This window comes from Stegodyphus dumicola, chromosome 2 (genome assembly GCF_044657685.1).
Source record: "Stegodyphus dumicola isolate Sdum_Otavi_A_Nest chromosome 2, ASM4465768v1".
NCBI lineage: Eukaryota > Metazoa > Arthropoda > Arachnida > Araneae > Eresidae > Stegodyphus > Stegodyphus dumicola.
In genome coordinates, this window is record NC_140769.1 from 32,133,531 (window position 1) to 32,154,232 (window position 20,702).

A 20,702-nucleotide genomic window follows, 5' to 3' on the forward strand; every position below is an offset into this window, starting at 1 on the left:
CTATTTCACAAGTGTGCAAGTGGGTAAAAAGATCTTGTGAGGACATAAAGGCTGAAGTAATTGTTAAGTTCTTTAAGAAGTGCGGAATCAGTAATGCTTTTCACGGAACAGAAGACGACACATTATTCGAAGAAGGTGATACTAGCGATGATGGAAACAGTAGTGATGATGATATTCTCATTTTCGATGATGATGGTGAAAAGGATTTTTATGGTTTTGAAAGTGATTAAAGTCTAATTTCATGATAGGCAACAATTTCCTTGAATCTGTGTTTTTTGTTGTTTCTGCTTTATTTTGTATTATGTTTGATTGCTTGCCATTCATTCATTTATTAATTATTGAAATTTACATGTCATGTTTAAAATAGCTTGCCGTTTGTTAATTTTCCTTAATAAAAATATGTTTGGTAATTGCATTCAATGATTGTTTATTTGGGTTTTATGAAACGTGCGAACTAAAAGAAACCACAATTTAAGTTATTGTGGTACCGCGCTCACGTGTGGACTATTTAAACTTTTTCCCCCTTGTGTGTGGCCTTCTAAATAAGGGTGCGTCTTATATGCCATCAAATACGGTAATTCATTTATGTGCTTTGCTTTCTAAAAATTAAGCTAGTGAAAACTTTGATGTAATTAAAATTTGATTACATATTCACAATTGCAGTGCTACTATAAGCAAAATCATAAAAATAAATTGAGCATATCTTTAGAATTTTCGATACACAGTCTCACGCACTGGAGATAAAAATGTTTTTTCTATACAATGGTGCCATTGCTCGCTTTTAAATCCTTGAGCTTTTCAATGAAAAATTATTTAAAGTTTTACGAAATATGAAATCGAAAATAAAACTAATTTCAAATTTCGGCTTCCACATGACCATATTCACAGTAGGATTACATCATTCAAAACTGGATGGCTCTAGGTACCGTTGTTTTATTATAATGCGAGAAACATATATACATTTATGCAGATTCTTCATTATTTAATTTCTTCAAATATAATACCGGGCAATAGTATTTGGTGGCAACAGTTTGAAAAGTGAAAAGGGACATTCAGAGTGATTCGACGCAAAATCACAAAACAAAAATAATAGTCACTCAGGAACAAAGTCCCTTTGGACTACAAATAAAAACTCATCCAAGTAAGGAATGTGATCATCCCTAACTTCATATAAGCTCTGCAGCAGTGTTCCGTACCTTCAATTTAGTAGTTAAGCACATTATACAGCAATAATTACTATTTATTTTGTAGGGCAATTTGCAGCTGTTTGTAAATAGTTGGAAGTAGAATTGGATAATTTGCTCCAGATGTGATTCAAAGAACCAATTCACTTTATTGAGCAAATTTATTCCAATTCCAGAAAATAGAATGGTTATAGTTTACAAGCAACTCTTGTTGGAAACATGCCAGAAATAGATTGCTATTTGTTCATGAGCTGACTCCTTTTATTGAGCAAGTGAAGCCTGATTCATGAAAAAGAGCAGAAGGAAGTTGGAAGCATGCCACAAAAGTTTCAAATTTTAGGGGAGAAAATGTTTATCCTCCCATGTTAAAAGAGAGTTTAATATTTATCATTTCCAAACGTTTTGAAAATTTTTTATTCTAGAATTTTATTGTTAGTTCTGTACAAACAAAAGGTTTTAAATAATTTCAAAACTACAGTCAAAAGAAATCAGTTCAGAGAGTTAGCATTTAATTGGGTCAATTCTTCCGATCTGACAGCTCACTCAATTCTTTTGGCTCTTAGCGCCAACCTTTCTAACTGGTCTTGATCCCATTGTTCATTCGATTCTTTCAGCTGTGAGAAATACAGTGGTCTCTTGATGTGAACAATATCTTCACTTTCTAGATAATGGTAAATGTTTTATTGCATGCAGGTTGTTTCTATATGAACATGCATTATCATACTTATGAATAAATGCCATGCTAATAATAGCTACAGCACATAGTTTCACAACAATGTCATGGACTTCTTTACCATACCTTTGAAATGTTACAGTACCTCCAGTAAAGTTTAAGAAGCTAATGTAACTGCTCTCACAAAATACAGTCCAGTCTTTACACTACCAGTATTGAAGATATTATATTTAACAATATTACTGAAGCTTATTCTGTATTCCTTTCCTTAGATTATCACATGTTTATTACTGGATTCTAGTACATACCTTGACACATCCATTAATACATTAGACCATGCAGTTGTTGTCTAATTTGCATGTTGACTCCACTTCAGGAGTGCTCTTGTGGCTTTTGATGCTTAGTTCATTCAGGACTGTAATTAAATATACGAGTTTCTTCCTTCACAGCTCACAGTATCATATATGTGTTCAGCCTTTTCAAAGTCCTGAGGCACATTATCACAGCAGTGTGATACCAAATCGGAAAGCTTTATTTTAATTTTTTAACGACACTAAGTGACAACTGAAGTCTTATAAATTTTAATAATATTATAGAGAGCTTTGAACTTAAATATGCCCTTTTAGTTCCGATCTCTTTTTTCTTTGGGGGGGCAGCGTAAGGGTAATTTGAATGTGTAAACAACTCCACAAAGGATTGTGTTTTATTGCATGCTGGGATTTTGTTTATATTTTGATGGAGAAGTCAAGAAAACAGTGTGCAGTATGCAAAAAAGTTCCTTAAAAAAGCAAAAAATACAAGTTACAGAGTCTGTTTTTCTCAGGTAACATAAACTAGATCTAAAACTCTAACAGACAATCTGTGAATTATGACTATGTCTTGTAAGTACCACAGGCACATGGAGAAGACGTAAGGACCCTTTTATTAACTCAATTAACTCTTTGCAGACAATAACACCCAGACGGCCTTTTATTCAAATGACCTCGACCGCCCCAAATGTTTGAAATTGCAATGTTGTTTTCTTTTCTCCCCTAAGGTATGCAGTAGCAGATGCAGTTTCCCCAAATGCAATGTATCAGTTTATTGCAGTTTGTACTAAAAGGATTTATTTCTTAGAAGTAGAAAGGATGTCATTTGAAATCTTCACTCTTCTTTGTACGCTCTTCTTCTTCACTCTTCTTTGAAGGAGGGGAAGAAATTGCTGTGACAGTTGAAAACCCTTTAGGGCAGTTCGGTATTATACAAGTTAACGAAGGCTTCAATTTTGAAAGACTTAAAGTTTAACATTCATCACCAATTCGTTAGCAAACTCGTTAATCAACAGAAGCAAACAGCTTAAAATAAAGATAACTGATTAACTAAATCTAATGGAAATGAGTATCGCCCAACAGCTTCACAATTTAAATAGCATGCAAGTTAGCTCTGACCTAAGGTCAGTGTAACAAGCCTAATGGCAAGAATAACTCAATGCCGCAGAACACAAATTGCAAGAGAATCAAATTTAGCAATGTGGCCTTCAAGGTCCTAGAGTACGCTCTGATTTTACCTTCTAAAAACCTTTCTTTAAATAGTTTTCTACCTCATTTGAATATAGCACGAGCTAGAAATTTACATTCTGACAGAAAAATAGAAATTAGAGCAATAGGACAGAAAATTAACATAAAATAACTTGTTAGGAACTTTAACGATACCATATAAACATATTATAAAAGCAAAACTTAAAATGTAGGGCTTTGTCCCAAATAATATTTTGAAATTTATCACAAAACTTTTAAATACTATTCAATAATTTTCTTGCATTTATCTTATATTCAATATTCTAACATTTTATCTATTTTGTATTTTGAATACTCGTGCAAGTTTATAAAATTTTTGTCTTGAATATATTGTCAGAAAAAAAATGGGCAAGTCAATTTTTATATACGCTAAAAACTGCTAAACTAGCAATGTAAAGTAAACGGCTCGATGCTAATAAGACTTTATAAAAGTAAATAGTTTATTCATTTTGTTACATTTATTAAATTTGTTTAGACATATCTTTCAGTTTTACTACTAATTTGCTAAAATTTTTTAAATGCCTGTTCCCTTCTACAACTTTTTTACTTCCTGGTATGAAGTAAAGGAAGTATTGTAATCACAAAAAAATTCCGGGTATCATATTTCAACGAAAATATTCATTTTGACCGCTATTGAATGCAATTTAATGATGTTTTCGAATGACATTTGTATGTAAGAACAGAATAAAGGATTCTTTTTTCCCAAATGGATTATAAAATTTATTTAAAATGGATTCAGAAGAGATCTTTTTCCTGGCATACATATGTATGTATGTATCTTACATAACTCAAAAACGAGTAGCCTCAGAACATTGAAATTTTGTATGTAGGATTGCTATAACATATGACAGTGCACTTCCGTTTTTGGTTGTAATCGGCCACACCAAAATTATATACGTGAAAAATTAAATTAGCAGCTTAAATTCCCTTTTGTGTTCTAAAAATAGTAACTTCTATTTGCACTGAATCACTTTGAGACTAATCTATGTCATATGATTCTTATGTAATGCTGATGATTTAAATGGAACTAAAACAGCCAATAGTAATTTTACAGCAATATTATCTATCCAACCAAAATGCGCTGAGAAACAAAACTAACTCAGTTTGAATTAAGATTTCACCTTGAGCATAACACGCTTGCTTTCTACACTTTCGCCTAGCTTGACTGCAGTCGTCTGTCTGCACCTTCTTTCTTACTGCAAATTTATCTAAAATGTATACTTTTTGGAATAGGCACATTAATGTGCCAACTTGATTGTGTCCCCAACATGTTTACTGAAATAAAAGTTGAATTAAATATACCTTGACTGCCAAATTTCTTATTAATTGTGGATCCGCATTTCAGGATTCTACGACATCACAATTCTCGCTGCTCATTATGGATGCAACCGCCTGCGTTCTACTAAAGACTCTATTACATATATATATATATATTACGAAGACTCTGCGAGCTCAGTTTTTTTTATTTTTTTTTTATTCTTATATGTTAATAAACAGTGCATTTTTTACTTGAAATGAATGAATGATTGAATTAGGTTGTTCTTATTTTTAGGTTAGGGTTTTTATGTCTTTAGTTAACCTCCATTTAACAGTTTCAAAATTTTCAATAATTTAAAAATTGTTTAAGTACAGCTAAGCCTATTTTTTTTTCCCAGAGCGGCCATATTTGTTTACATTTGAAACTTGGTAGAATAGTGGATTAAGTCAGTTTCTGCACGTTTAGTGTGTTTTTGCCAGGTGGGACCAAAAGTAAACTTTCAGTTTTGTGCACCAAATTGTTTTTAAAATTGTTTTAACTGTATTTGGTGTTTTATTTATTTATTATTTTTTAATTTTTAATGAAGGTATTTTGAGGTTTTGTACATTTTTGCCTTGCCACGAAGTGAGAACTGAATTAATTTAATGAGAAATATATCTCTAATGAATTTTGAGGAAATAAGTTTAAATGAAATGTAGCAAAAAATGTGTATAATTTAATATTCTGTAAGAGGAAGTCATGTGGTTGTCCGCATGAGTTTTTCTTATTAATATGAAATCCTTTTTTTTTTTTCAAAAATTCATATCTTTTGTTTTTTAATAATATGAAAATTTTATTGCAGCATGTTTAGATACTATCAATGATAATAAACTGTAAATTTCAGCATATTTAATTGCAGTAATGATTTTAAATAGATTTTTAAATGTAATTAGGCTTTATGGTGAAAACTGCCCAGTCCTGTACTTACATATGCTTTCAGAACACACGGGCCATGAAGCCCTTCTTTCCCCGGTTTTGAATGGGTTAAAGGAATGCAAACTTATAGTACTTAAACATACACAACTTTTATATGTACTCTTTACTGTGGAAAGTGACAGATACTGATATTATAACTGCAGTAGTCAACCCTACTCAACTCCTAGTCAACTAATGTGGAAATTCATTGATTGTAGTATTTAGCTAATAAATTTAAATACATTACAATGGCTGAGATCCTTAATTGTTGGGACTTTGGCAATAATTCATTGATTGTATTCAGCTAATAAATTTAAATGCATTACAATGACTGAGATCCTTAATTGTTGGGACTTTGGTAATTCAGGATATCGGAAATTTCTGAATTTTAGGTTACCAGTTTAAAACTAATAAGAAGGCATGAAGACATGAGGAAATTGAAACTCTGTTTATTGCTTAGGTCAGGTAGAAGAATGCTAGTTCTCTAAGAGGATTGGCACAAGAGCTGGTGCAGCTACACAGGCTGCAAAAATGAAGGATGTCAAAATTTTTAGAATTTAGAAGAAACACTAGGCAGCAGAATTTAGGGACGACAATTTTTTTTTTTTTTTTTTTTTAATTTAGAAAGGTACAAGTAGAATTTAGGACCAGCAGAGAATGCACCAGGTAGCAAAATGCAGAGTGCAAACCCTTCCTTTTCCTTAATTACTGAAGAGCTGAAAGCATGATCCTAGCCAACATCAACACAATGTTAGTTGCTACTGGCTATGGTGCAACTCCCTAAGCAGCATTTGTCTGAAGTGAAATGCAGAAATCTCAGTCAGGGAAAAATCACATTTAAGACACACATGCTTCCTTGAGTATTATATTTCCCATTCCTATATTTTAGGTTTTTTTCCCCCCTAAGACCTGGATATTGGACTTTATACTGAATTTATTGTCAGAAAATATGGTAACCCATAGATGACCAGGAACAAATCTTCGGATAACTTGACACTCGTACGAAATTGCTTTCAAAGGCAAGAAATCACTGAACAGTCAACATCAGAGAAAACAGTGATATCTGCAATAGATTAATATATTGTTCAGTTCCAAGCTGACAGCCTGCCAATGATGAAAATTTATCCCAGTACCTTTTTCGAGTCATAACTAATCTTATCAAATAAAAAAATAACCAAAACATTTTTTTTTTTTTTTAATTTATCGGCAGTTAAATTCATCCAATAAAAGGCTTCAGAAAAGCATCACCTTCAATCAATGCCTAATTTGCATATCTGTACAGAACAAACAATAATTAGTCACATTATATGAAACTTGCATGTTTTCTTCTGTAGTCACAACTGAGTTTCGCCCAATGAAATTGAAACATGTATTTTGAAGCCAGAATTAACATTGCATGTTTAACCTTTGGAAAGCAGTGTATTATTCATTTTTGATACAGAAATTATGATTACATAAATCTAACCATTTAAGATCAGTTCCTCTCCTTCATCAAATATCTTCTGCTTCACATCCCTAGGAAGTATTTAAACATCATTGTATATCTGTACATTGTATGTATATCATTGCATGTATTTCATTGTATATCTGCCCTTTGGCATTTTCATTGGTTGAACGATAACTCATATTCACAACATTCATATTTACATAGCATTTTAATAAGTAAAGATAAATGTAAGCCATTTAACACTAGAACTACATATAATCAACATATATTGTTGCTGCATGCTTTTGCTGTGTAAATAAAAGTATATTTTTCTAACATGGATGTTCTTTACTCTCTAATGCGAAGCACTAGGTTAGTGCAAGAATGTCAACTGATTCAAAATCCATTTTCAAATCGTGGATCACCACAATAAAAAGTGGCATTCATGATAGGATGCATTAGTTAGGTAAAGGACACTTTTGATGGTTTAATAGCAGAAATGGAAGCCTCGAAATTAAAAAGAATACCACTGCATGCAGCCTTCACGAAAGTATATAATAGCTTACATAAACATTTGAATGAGTCAGAATTGAACAGTGATGTTTTGTCATCGTCCCTGGAAATTCTGGAAGATGAAGGAATTTGACTACAACAGTTTGATGAAGAAATATTGGATCTCCTATCGAAATCGAAAGAAGTCTAGCAAGAAGAATATACTAAATAATTTGAGTCATATGAGACTTACAAGGAGAAATTAATAGCAGCCAGGATGAAAGTGAAGCAAGTCACTGTGAAAATAGAAAAAAATTTGCTGACTTGTGCATCTGTAAACGAAACCAGAACTACTGATTCAAGAGCAACGACAATGAATTTGAAGCTTTCGAAAATAAATTTGATTGAATTTACAGGTGATCCACGACAATGGTTGAATTTCTGGAATACTTTTAGTAAGATACACGAAGATCCAGTTCTAGATTATCACTTGAAATTCATATATCTGATCCAGGCTACTGCTGACAAATCGAAAGCACGAGAAATAGTGCAGAGCTTCCCGACAACTAAAAAAAATTATCCGAAAGTCATCGAACATTTAAAGAACCGTTTCGGACGTGAAGATCTTCTTATACAAGTGTACAAGGGATTTATTGAATCTTGTGTTGATAAATAATAGTGCAACCAAAAAGGACTTCATGCTGTCATCATTGTAGGACAGTTTAGAAACAAAATTATGTGCTCTGGAATCTCTGGGTGTGACTGAAGATAAATACGCTAGTGTTATTTTTCTGTTAGTTGAACCTTGCCAGCCCCCGACATCTTACGCCATTGACTCGAATGGCACACGAATCTCAACTGATTCAAAATCCATTTTCAAAACAGGGATCACCACATATATCTATTTCTATCAACAGGGAACAATGTTATTAATTTAATGGAGTTCTAGTGATATTTAACTCTCCAGACATGTGCTTAGCCCAGAAATTTTAAAGTTCCTCAAAATGTCATGAATAAATGGTATTTTCTTGATTATAATTAAAAAAATGACTCTCTCACTTTGCATCTTGATTCCTTTTCAACCAACATACATCTAACCTGAAATCATATGCATTAAAGGCTGGTAAAAATTTTCATGTATAAGGAAAAATAAAGCCACTCTTCTATATGGAACTTTACATCTATAACATTGAGAGAGTTAAAGATGTGACATAACTGCTCAAAGTTTTCATACACACACATTTTACCCCCTGTTATAAAATATGACACAAATAAATAATTATTATTATAACTTAAACAATTATTATACAGCTTAAAAAAAAGAGTCTACTTTCAACAGAAATTTGTAAGGTCCAATTTTATGATAAATATTCAAACAAAATTCCTTAATTTTGTGCACGTTGATTTGTTGTGTGGTGCAATACAGTGAAGCTTTTATTTAGAAATCAAACTTCAGGTTGGCAATTTGAATTACAGACTACCACACAAACTAATGTTTGCGCACATTGAGTTAAGCTATACATAACATAGCATAACAATTAAAAACTGATATCAGAAACAGAACAAAATAAATATAATTTATAATATGCTGCAATATTTAAATTTATAACTATATCCTTTTATAATAAAACAAAATAAATATTAGTTGTTATTTGTGTACAATAGGAATTTATAATAAAAAAAAATCACATACACTTTTCCAAATCCAGGAAGTTATTGATAATTGTCACATTAAGTGTTTTCCTAAACTTACGATCAGAAGAATCATCATGCTCTTTAGCGTTTTGCATTTCTTACCTATGAAAAATAAAATACAGAAACTGTAAAAGCAAAATATGCAAATAATATTCAAAAACACTTCGTACTTTAAATAATTAAATATACAGTCAAAAGTCGTTAATCCGGACTCGTCGGGACTTTGGCGATTCCGGATTATAGATCATCAGTTTAAATCTGGTAAGATGTCAGGCAGAAATTATAAAATTAAAAATATGAAACTGTAATTTATGAAATAAAGAACAATTATGATCTAAAGGGTATCAAAATTTACCAAAAAAAAAGTTTAATATTTATTTGTTTACATTTCTTTCAATGTAAGTTGCTTTGTTTTATGTGCTAATACTTTCTCTTTAATTTTATATAAACAGACATAATTTCTTGTTCAGTTAAAAAGTTCCGCTGTTCAAGTTCTGCAATTGCTGTGCCGAGAATACTGACTAACTTGTCAATCGAAATTTTTTCGTTTTCACTAACCTCTCTGTCACTTTCTTCATGCCTTTATCCATTTTTTGCAGCAATTCCACTTTTTGTTTGATGGACATCAAAACATACTTTCGCTTTGTAGATCCTTTGGGAGCTCCAGCATCGGAAATTCTATTTGACATAATCGAAAGTTCAAGCTTACTTTTATAAAATTGCTCTAACAGTCTGCAAAAAATAATAAGCCGGATCCAATTCCAAGATTAAGGAACAACGCAATCTGCAACATTAACTGAAATAGATAATTAGATAATTTTAGCTTATACCGTCCGTTATACATTAAGCGCGCATGAGTAAACATTTTATGCGCATGTGCATACGCATATGTGCAGCCGTAAAGGCCTTATGCGCATGCGTCGTTTCGACTCATGCGCTACTCAAAGCTACAGAAAGTTTGTAGCTTTGAGGTCCGGATTATGGATCATTCCGGATTATGGGTGTCCGAATTAACGACTTTTGACTGTATATATATATTTCCTTACTATTGAGCCCGCTGTTTCAGAAATGGCATTAAGATTATTGATAAATCCCCAGTGAAAACCATCATGAAATTGCTGGCTTGCATTTATTTGCCCATGACGTAAAGCATTTTGAGTAAACCACAAATTACTATATTTTCCTTTTTCACATAAATCTTAATAATTCACAGTCACTCACAATTCTTCCATCATAAAAAAAGTTCTGAGCACTCTACATGTTAATGTATTTTCTTTTAAAAAAAAAAATAAAAAAGTGTTTGATTCATAGACTTGAGGAAGATGCTATACCTTTCTTTCAAAAAAAAAAAAAAAAAAACTCTTTATTTCCCATCTGAAAATGTGAAAATGATCATTAAATAAAACAACATATCAATGAAAGCATTTGGAAATGCAATGTAAAAAGTTACAAGTGAAGGAAAATCATACATTTTGAAAACTGGTTCAATGATTTCAAAATAATGTTAGTAACAATGCAACAATATATTTACTGTTGTGCAGAGGAACTAACATTGATTAAATGACAGAAGAAGCAATTCTGCCTTTACGAAAATACAGTAATTGAGTGGAACAGTTTTATGAGAGACATATTCTCTACGTCTAATCTGACAATTAAATAAGCAAATAGGGCACCCTGAAAAATTGCAAGCATAAACAGTACGTTAACAAAGAGAAAGGATAAAGCCAGCAGGGTTCTTCCACAATACTGGATTTCTGGTAGATTATGCTGATAAACTTATGAATTCGTTCTCACTCAGGTTGCAAACAGAGAAGCTATAGTTCCCGTGCCAAAAATCTTCAACCATGTATAAGCGGGATTAACCATTTACTGACATGATGAAAAGCACAGAACATTGGAATAAGAAGGTTAGACATATTACTGTTAACCACATACTATTTCATTTTGTTGATCCAACAGCAGCTGCTCATATAGAAAATGCTGAAAGAGTGTGATACTTCACTAAATGTCAGAATAAAAATTAGTAACCCACAGTTCAACAACATCTCGAGTCTTATGTTAGGAATGAGAAAATGTCAAAAATGCTTTTACTATGACAAAGCTACCATAAACTGCAGAAACATGATAATCAAAATAGCTATGACCCTGGCAATAATGCTAATACCAACTTGGTATTTAAAAAATTGAGGCCATATAATTACGAAAAACCAAACTTATAAAACAGTTTTTCTATAGTTTGAAGCAATTTCCTATGTCTGAAGTATATGTCTGTATGTATGCATGTTTCCTACGTCTCCTTCTGTTAAAGGGATGGGATTCTGAAATGTATACATGTATGCATGGATCTATGAGTTCATATATGCATATATCTATGTATGTACGTATGTGTGTGCACACATTTCTGAATCCAGTCCTGGTAACAGAAGAGTACCTTGTTTTGATATCATACTTTAATGGGTATGAATATTCAAAATCATTAATAAAATGTATTTAGGTTTAAAAAAAATTTAATTTCATTTTGGGAACAGCTTTAGTATTGGTCCTTTTGGTGATTTTTTTCATTTGGCGACAAACTTCGGTCGCCGTGGTAGACCCGGTTTTGAAGATCGGAAAAAAATGGCGGATTGTCAACAAAACCCGATCTAGACTAAATAACAATCCTAAAAAATAAGCTCTTGATCAGAATAAACAGTCTTTCTCTAATTTTCAATATTTCTAGTACTGCTATGATAAATTCTTGAAACACTACTGTAAATGAATTTATGACAATTATTATGTTATGAGTAATGAAATTTACAAAATGTTAATATTTTTAATTACAAAATATAATGTATTAAACATTAATATTTTAAGTAGTTAGTTCTTATTTATATTTATTATATTAGTACTTAGCTAATATTTTAAATTTACAAAAGGTTAATTTTTATGTTTATGAATAATGAAATTTACAAAAGGTTACTAAATGCATTTCAAACTAGTTTATGTTACTTTAGTTTCTTAGATTGTTATTAAAAGAAAATAAAAAAATATTTCAAAGTGAAGGAAATCAAATTCAATTATAATGGGCAAGTTTTATACCAGTGTTAGAAATATTTTTTATGATTAAATATTGTAAATGGTAAAAATATTAAGAAGTGTGTATTTTTTAATCCCTCAATTTATTACAAATAATTTATGATTATAATTTAAAAGCTAAAATTAAATTATCATAATGAGTAAATTTTGTACCAATGGTAATAATACAACAATCATCGTAAATGATGATTTCTGTGAAAAATTCGAACAGTCATTGGAATCCACTAGTGGTGGAGTGATAGCCACTGAACAGTGGTAGTTCAGGCTGGTTATATGAGAGTTTTAGTAGTTTTCCGTAGATGTAATGTGTATCTGAGTCAGTTTCTCTTAAAAAGTACTTTATGAAGGCATCCTTCTTCTGCTAGCCAGCATATGTATTTATTTTCTATTCATAATTCTCTCTTATTTTCTTATTTCTTAATTCTAAATCTTACTTCTGAAGAGAAGAAGTGTTGCATCTATAGGTCGAAAAATATGGTCAATATGTTTGCAAAATCCTGTCAGTTTTGGAAAGCATTTAAATAAACTAAATAATTTGTATGTGATGCAAACAAAAATGCATTACACTATTTCATGTACTGAATAATTAATCAGGGAACAAAGTATATTGTAACGCTCCTTTATTTTGTAACCACAGTTATTTTATGCTTGGGATCTTTACTGTCAATTTCCTCCATCCGTTTTCTCACCAGAATCCAAATGAAGTTTTTATTTTGTAAAACAAACCGTGTGTTGCCTTTTGAGGCCACATGAATAGGTTGCTAGATAAAAAAAGATTTGTAGTCTTCAGCCTTGCATTATAATTGCTGATAGTTCAATTCCATGCCAGTTAAGTTTTTAACCAACTTTGCATTAAATTGATTTGTGCAGCCTTTGGGCTACAAATTTATTTGAATTTAAATTTTACATTTGAACTTAATTGTTATCATAAGTTATCTTGCCACAAGTGGTTGACTGAGTCGTAAGCACAAAGTGTGCCTTCTGTTCTGTACATCTAAACTTTATAACAGAATAAAAGTATATCTTAATAAGAATATATCTAAACTTTATGATAATAACATTTAAAGACATTGAAATCAGTATCTAAGTGCTTGCCATGTAGTCTAATTTTTATATATAAATTGTACTCTTACTTGTATTATAGAGTTTTTATTACAAAAAATTCAGATTTCTGTTAAATAAAATGTTTAAGTAATGTAGAAATTTTGCATAAAATTTAAAATAAAAAGTCGACTGTTATGTCAACATACTATTAATAAAAGTAATAATACTCAGTGAAGGTTATTCATATACAGCTGTTAGGTTGTAAGATTTACAAAATTTGAGAACTTTAAATTATAAGCAATATATTCCATAATCTAAGCAACATTATATTTTTTTATAGTCAGACAAATTATGAAAATGTTATAAAAGCAATAATGAAACCTGATTTTGGTCCTGATTTGAACCTATGAATTCGTGCAATTACACATCCCTATAGTTCTAATATGAGGTATAGACCATGGTAATTTTGATCTCCTTAGCAAAGGAAACACTAAGAGTTTACCTCATGCTACTGAAAATGTGTTTTTTTTTTTTTCCTTGGAGGGGTGGGGTGGAGTTTATAATAATATGCAGAGTTGACATACGAAAAAATGTGTCAAGACTCATGTGGTGTAATATTAAAAGCACCAGTTTTAACTATCAAAAATTTGGCTTTTTAAAAAATATTTTAAATGTTGTGCTTTCCTAACACAAAAGTAACTTTCAGAAAAATGCACAATTTATCCCTCCTGACATCAAAGCTCTAATACCTATCAAATTCGTTAAAGTTAAGTGGACAGAAATGGCGGCATGTTTGAAGGTCAGTATTTAGGGTTACCAAGGTTATCATAATTTTTCATTTATCGCTCCAAAATGTCGCCAAACAAATTTCTCCTCAAAAAGGACTAATACTAAAGCTGTGCCTCATTTTGTTAACATAAAATAAGAAAATTAAATGATTCAAACACTACAGTGCTCAAACTATGGGTTATCATAAATCATTAGTCCAACAATGGGTTGCCATATTTCACATTGATTATTATCTACTGCCAAACATAATTTTTTTTGCCAAAACCTGTGCACCCGTCTACCAAAGTAGCACTGAAAGTAAATACAATTTTCATACAAAATGTTAAAAAGCATAAAAATCTGAAAGTTTTCAGGTTTTATATGAGGCCCAAAGGGGCATTTTTTTAAACATTTTCAATTTGAAATCGTTGAGTTTGTTAATCAAAAATTCATTAAAGTTTTACAAAATATGAAATAGGTAATAAAACAAATTCCAAATTCGGGCTTCCAGATGCCCATATTCGAGTTGAGGATTACATTATTCAAAATTTGATGGCATTGTACTATCGCAATGAAAGAAACATACTTACATTTACGTAGATTCTTCATTATTTAATTTCATTAAATACAGGGTGATAATATTTGGTGACAACAATTTGAAAAGTATCAAAGGCTGTATCACAGTAATATGTATCAAGTTTTCAATGCAAAATGCCAAAATAAAATTAATAGCCCTTGGGGCTAATAAAGGTACCATCAGCTGTTAGCAGAAATTTTGGTAACAGTCTGCAATAGTTACTGTGGAACTTTAAAGGAAGCAATTACCTATAACTGACGTTAAATTGCACTATTTGGCTGTTGATGAGATAATATGTACGTATCAAAATAATAATAAAATTACAGTAAAAATATATTTCAGGGTGCCCCTTGGCGAAAATTGGCGAATGGCTAGCAAAGCACAATTTCAAGATGGTCGCTACACAAAACCAAAATAACAAGTCAAAAAATTGCAGAAACTCGGTGTCCATGTACACATCAATCTATTTTCACTTAAAAAAAAAACAAAAAAATCAGAGAATTGCACAAATTCGGCATTGTGCACTCCCTTGACTTTGTCCACGTACATACTGATATATTTTCACTTAAAAAATCAGGAGAATGATGATGTCATATAATGTTAAAAGTTATTCATCACCAAAACTGAATAAAATCTGCAGCCAATCAAAGATCAATAAATTGCATTTTAAATCACACAATGAAAAAAACAAAAAAGAGGAAATACACGTTATCACACATACGTACTACAAAAAGGAAATATCAACTTAACCATATTTAGAAATTTCTGTGTCTTCTCTCTGTGGCAGACAAAATTCCTTAACCCCTTAACTGCCACAGAAAACATACAAGATTCTCTCCCCAGTGTCACAGTTTTTTTACACAGACATGCATAGTTACTATCAGAGAAAAATAAGTGCAAGTTTTGCTGTCTAACAACTGTTTACTTTCACAAAATAAAGAATAAAAGAAAATACAAAATTTAATGTTTAGAGTAAAAGTATAATAAATAAATTTAAGTGAATAAAAATGATGTTTGTATAATAAAAATGATGGAAAATAAAAAAAGGATAATAAAAAAGATCTCAAAAAATAGAGCTTCAATCAATTTATTTTTAGACCAGTAAAGCGTAATATCAAATTTCAGCGTTATACCTTGTAAAATCAGTATACCTAAAAAAACACATATTTCTTCTGCAATTGGTTGGATGCCATGATTTTGTTCTTGATTTTTCTTTTGCAGGATGTTGGTTCGTATACTGGTCTGCAAAATGGTTAGTTTCAGTAACAATATGAAAGACAAGCAGATTATCAAAAAATAATTAAAAAAATTAAGTGGGTTTGAAACATTTGTTATATCTTTCTTTATTCCTGACACCTACTACAAACAGTAAACGAAAATGGAATACACGGAATAAAAACAATACATTTTACTCAAACAGAAACATGAGCAATAACCGTGCAGTCGTTACTTTCACCAACCCTACTACATAAAGGAACTACTGCAAACAGTAGACAAAAACAGAACACATAGGATAAAAAAATATGTTTTACTCAAACAGAAAATGAGCAATAATAATTAATGCAGCCATTACTTTCATTTTTCAAACATCCTCCTCTCCAATTCCTAACCCTCCTCCCTTCTCTGAAATAGTATCCTCCTTCGCATACTCTATCAAGGTCATTGTGGTGTTGCATTCCAAAGCTTTGCGAATAATTTTACTGGTAACAGCACAAAGCAAATGATAGTATTTCAGAAGGCATATATATACGCCCAGGGCAGTTAACGCATCAGCTGAGCTAGGTGTGTGCGTGTGCGTGTGTGTGTATATACAGCAGTTAAGGGGTTTACAGAAGCCAAAAACTTTCTAAAATTATTTCAACTAGAATATGCATACTGCCGTCAACACATAAATTCACAAAAAAAAAAAAAAAAAAAAAAGAGTAAAAAATATCCTCCGTAGTGCTGAACTGTCAGTGGCATTTCTTGCATGAACCTTTCTTGCAACAAACCCATTCAAAGCTATTTGAATTATCTTTATGTTCAACCATACACATTTCTTTTGTACAAACAGGACACTTATATTGACTACTAAGTAAACCTCCATTTACGCACCAGTCAATTAATGCTTTTTCCCCCTTCGTTCTAAACCATACAGAAACTTCACATTAATCTCATCACATACAGCCATTTTACAGTTTACAGCACAAAATAAGCAATGTACTTCTTAACTGACATCCAACGCAGAAATAAGCCCTTACAAACATGTCTAAGTCAAATTCACCACAATCATGCAATCAATCACGTCATAATAGAGTTTCCATAACATTCAACTACTCAGGTTATCATAAATGAAAGAATTTGGCAATAAAAGAAACAACTTGGCGATAATCCAAGGGAGGACCCTAAAATATAGACTAAAAAAATTACTTTTAAAAAAGTCAATTTCAAAATTTCAATTTTTTACTTTTTTAATGGCCCTTGAACAAGGATAAGATATAAACCATAGCATCCATGTTGGACACAAAAATCTAATTTATCATGACAAAAATAATTACTTTGAAATTTTAAAATCATATACTAGCTCAATGTTGTTAAAAGGTTCAATTATTTAATTAAGATGAAATATGTGAAACTTATTTGCCTAATCATCTAATCTAGTGTTAACTGAAAAAATCCCAGGGATGAGTTCTCAGGATCTCGCATCTGTCTCCATCAAATGTCCACCTCTGATAAAAATTGAAAACTGACAGATTTTAATTGCTCTCATTCTGTAAAGACATTATATAGTCTGAGATTTGAATCCAGGCTCAACAGCTTCTACTACACATCATACTATCAGGCTTGGTGCGAGAACTGGTGCCACTAGTGCAGTCACACTGGGCACCAGAATTTAAGAATGGCAAAATTTTTAAGACTTTTTGAAAAGGAACCAGCAGCAAAATTTAGAAATGCCAAAGTTTTTAGAATTTACTGGAGATACTGAATGGCAGAATTTAGGGTCAGGAAAATTTTTATAATATTGGGAGTTTTCATAATATATTACTGTACAATTGACAGAACTGCAATTCTAATAAATATCAAAATAAAATAATAATCAAATAAATGTTTTTATTTAATTCAGTAATTATGATGAAATATTATTTAGGTTTATGTGATAGTGGCAAAGCCTCGAGGGCTATCTGCCTAAGAAGGATGCCTTCGTAGATGATTTCCTTTGGGAAACTGGCTTATATACATGCTACACACAGAGATAACCACGAACACACTTATGCAGCCAGTCTGTTCGCAGGATCCGAATCTCGGACCAAACTACCAGTGTTCAGTGACTTTACTGCTCGGCTGCTGGTACGTCTGATGAAAGACAGGTGGTTAATCTTTGGATAACTTGGCGATTTTTTGGCAAATATTTGGCGACCAACCCTGCTACAGCAACCAGCTAGTGTGTTTTTTTTTTTTTTTTTTTTTTTTCCCCCCAACAATTTGCTAGCCGAATTATGCTTATGCTAGAACTGTTATGGAACAAAATTGCTTAATCATGAACGAAGATTAGATGCGAAATTGGGAGAAAGTGCAGAATCGCCCACTACTTGCCGCATTTTTAAGAATTGGACATACACGGTATTATCCATGTACACGTCGACCTATTTTCACTTAAAAAAACATCCCAGAATTGCACAAAAATGGCATTGTGCAGACTCTTGCCTTTATCCATGTACACTGCTAAAGTCCTAGCTAGTAACCTTTATCGCCAAACTACCTGTTACCATATTCCAAAGATTAGCCAGACAGGCTACTTGCCTAAGTATGGTTGGCTTCATTGAAAAACCACAGTAAAACAATTGTGGATTATCTATTATAATACAGACACAGGCATTTTTCAAAAAGACATTCTCCTTAGGACAAGTTAATTTCCAAAAGGGCACTATTTTTTACTTTCTAAGGAGATACTATATTTATATGATATATTAAAATTCAAAATAAATGAATAAAATGTAAAAACCTATGCACTGTCCAGGAACTATTAATGTTTTCATAGAAAACACTAAGAAGAAAATTTGGTACTTTTCCATTTTGCCAGGCAAGTGATAAAGTCGCCAAAAATGGACAACCGATGCCAAACGGAATATCTTCGCTGGTAACGCTTTACGTCTCATTTTCAAAACATGTCGCAGCCATTTTTTATCAGATTGATTGTTTCTTTCAATACTGGCATACAATTACATAGAATTTTTACCAGATAGTTCAATTTTATGCCCTAAGGCCATTCGCGGTAATTAAGTCAATTAGGATGCAATCACATCGCTCACCCGAAGACAAAAGTATAAAGGCAAAATCAAGGGTTAAATTCATCAATTCTAATGAGAATGCACTAGCGAAGTAAAGCACTGCGGTTTTACATAATTTTTTAGTTAAGCTATTCGTACGAACTGAAATAATACTTGCATTTAAACTTGTATTTCACAATAAAATTTAACCTGAAATTACTGTAGATAATTACTGAGAGAATTTTGTAGCATAGTTTATGCAAAGAATTACGTGAGATGAGATCACTTGGGGTCACGTGATATGAACCTGCGAATCAGGATGTTGTACCGTGAAAGCATAGTAAATTCTTAAATTAATGTCTTTTTACAAATTTATTGTCTTTATTTATTGTCTTTTTACAAAATTTTAAACGATATTAAATTGTTTATGCCTTCAAAAAAAAAAAAAAAAAACCCTTAGAACTAACATTTGTTGACATTTTTTACGTGTATACTACGTTCGTCACCAATAAAGTGTGCTTGGCGAGATTTGCGCCGGCAAAACGGAAAAGTACCAAAAATTTATTACGGTAACCTTGCATATGAGATTAACCACAAAAATACTCAAGTATTATATTGTACCATCATCAGATATCAAATCCAGACTATAAAAGTACCACATTATGTGTCAGTTTTTATGATTGGTTTCTAAAGTTATCTCTTGGTATTTGACAATATACAAAGTTATAAAATTAACTACGCACACACGTGTACATAAACAGATATACGTGTACATGAATTCGTAGACACATATATACATTTCAGAATTCCATCCTGATAACAAAACAGCTTGCAAACAGCTCTCCGTGGCAAAAATGAAAAAAAGTCACGTCAGTTATTATGGAAATAGTGTAACTAGATTTTATTTTGCTTTTAATTAACAGCTTTAGAAATACAATTACTTTACTGTTTCACTTTTAAATAAAGCATCGTATTCCATTTTAAGTAAAACTAAGTCTCTAATACGTTAAAAATGAACAACTGCAAATTATGCGGGCTATACTTTTGCCTCGAGGCAACATGCAATCCAAATACTTGACAGCAAGTATGATTAATCTGAAAATTCTCATAAATGTAAACGAGATAATTTAAGAGAAAAGGGATATATATTACGAAATGACGACTTTACCAAATCTTCTTTGAAGTCGCTATGTAACAGGGTAAAGTTTTGTTCAACCTTTCAGTAAACATTAGACCATTCTATATATACATCCCAGTAATTTAAGAAGGAATACTGCATAAGTACATATATTTCCCTCTTTTTTATAAATAAAGAGATAGAAAAAGCGAAATATATTTCAGCATACCTACAGCATGAAATTTTATTCTTTATGAATATACTGTACTGAAGCTAAAGATATCATAATGATGAACCTGAACTTCTGATTTTTCAGGACGAGTTGAAATACAGACGATTACCGCCATTCATAGGAATGTCAAGTATTGCCAGACGTTAAAACAGTAAATATTTTAAATGTTTTTATTAGTTGGAAGCAAGGTTTTTTAAATATATATTATCTAAAAGCAGAACCCAAAAAATAATTTACAACTAGAATCAAAAACTTGATATCTGAACAAAGTGTTTTTCTCATATATGGAAGTGAGAAAAGAAGCCTGTTTCCCTCCTCGTTTGAAGCAGAACTTAATGAAAGAGGATGTGCCAGTTTCGGTTTCTTTATTGATCAACTAACATGAAAATTGAGCGATCTAATTT

The 20,702-nt window shown here is 31.5% G+C and overlaps 1 protein-coding gene across 5 annotated transcripts in view; it reads right to left on the reverse strand.

Annotated features, from left to right (window-relative positions):
* Positions 1 to 20,443, reverse strand: part of LOC118192119 (serine/threonine-protein kinase ATR-like) — a 391,326-nt gene extending 370,883 nt beyond the window's left edge. For 2 of the 5 annotated variants that reach the window (XM_085810547.1, XM_085810546.1), the window contains exons 1-2: positions 20,296 to 20,443; positions 9,237 to 9,340 (exon numbers count right to left, since the gene is read on the reverse strand). In XM_085810547.1, coding sequence (XP_085666673.1) covers positions 9,237 to 9,333 — 97 coding nt within the window. In that variant the 5' untranslated portion in view covers positions 9,334 to 9,340; positions 20,296 to 20,443. Of the gene's footprint in view, positions 1 to 9,236; positions 9,341 to 15,835; positions 15,945 to 20,295 lie in introns of all 5 variants that reach the window. The other 3 variants (XM_085810545.1, XM_085810548.1, XM_085810544.1) reach the window with 3 other exon arrangements.
* Positions 20,444 to 20,702: the final 259 nt, after the last annotated feature.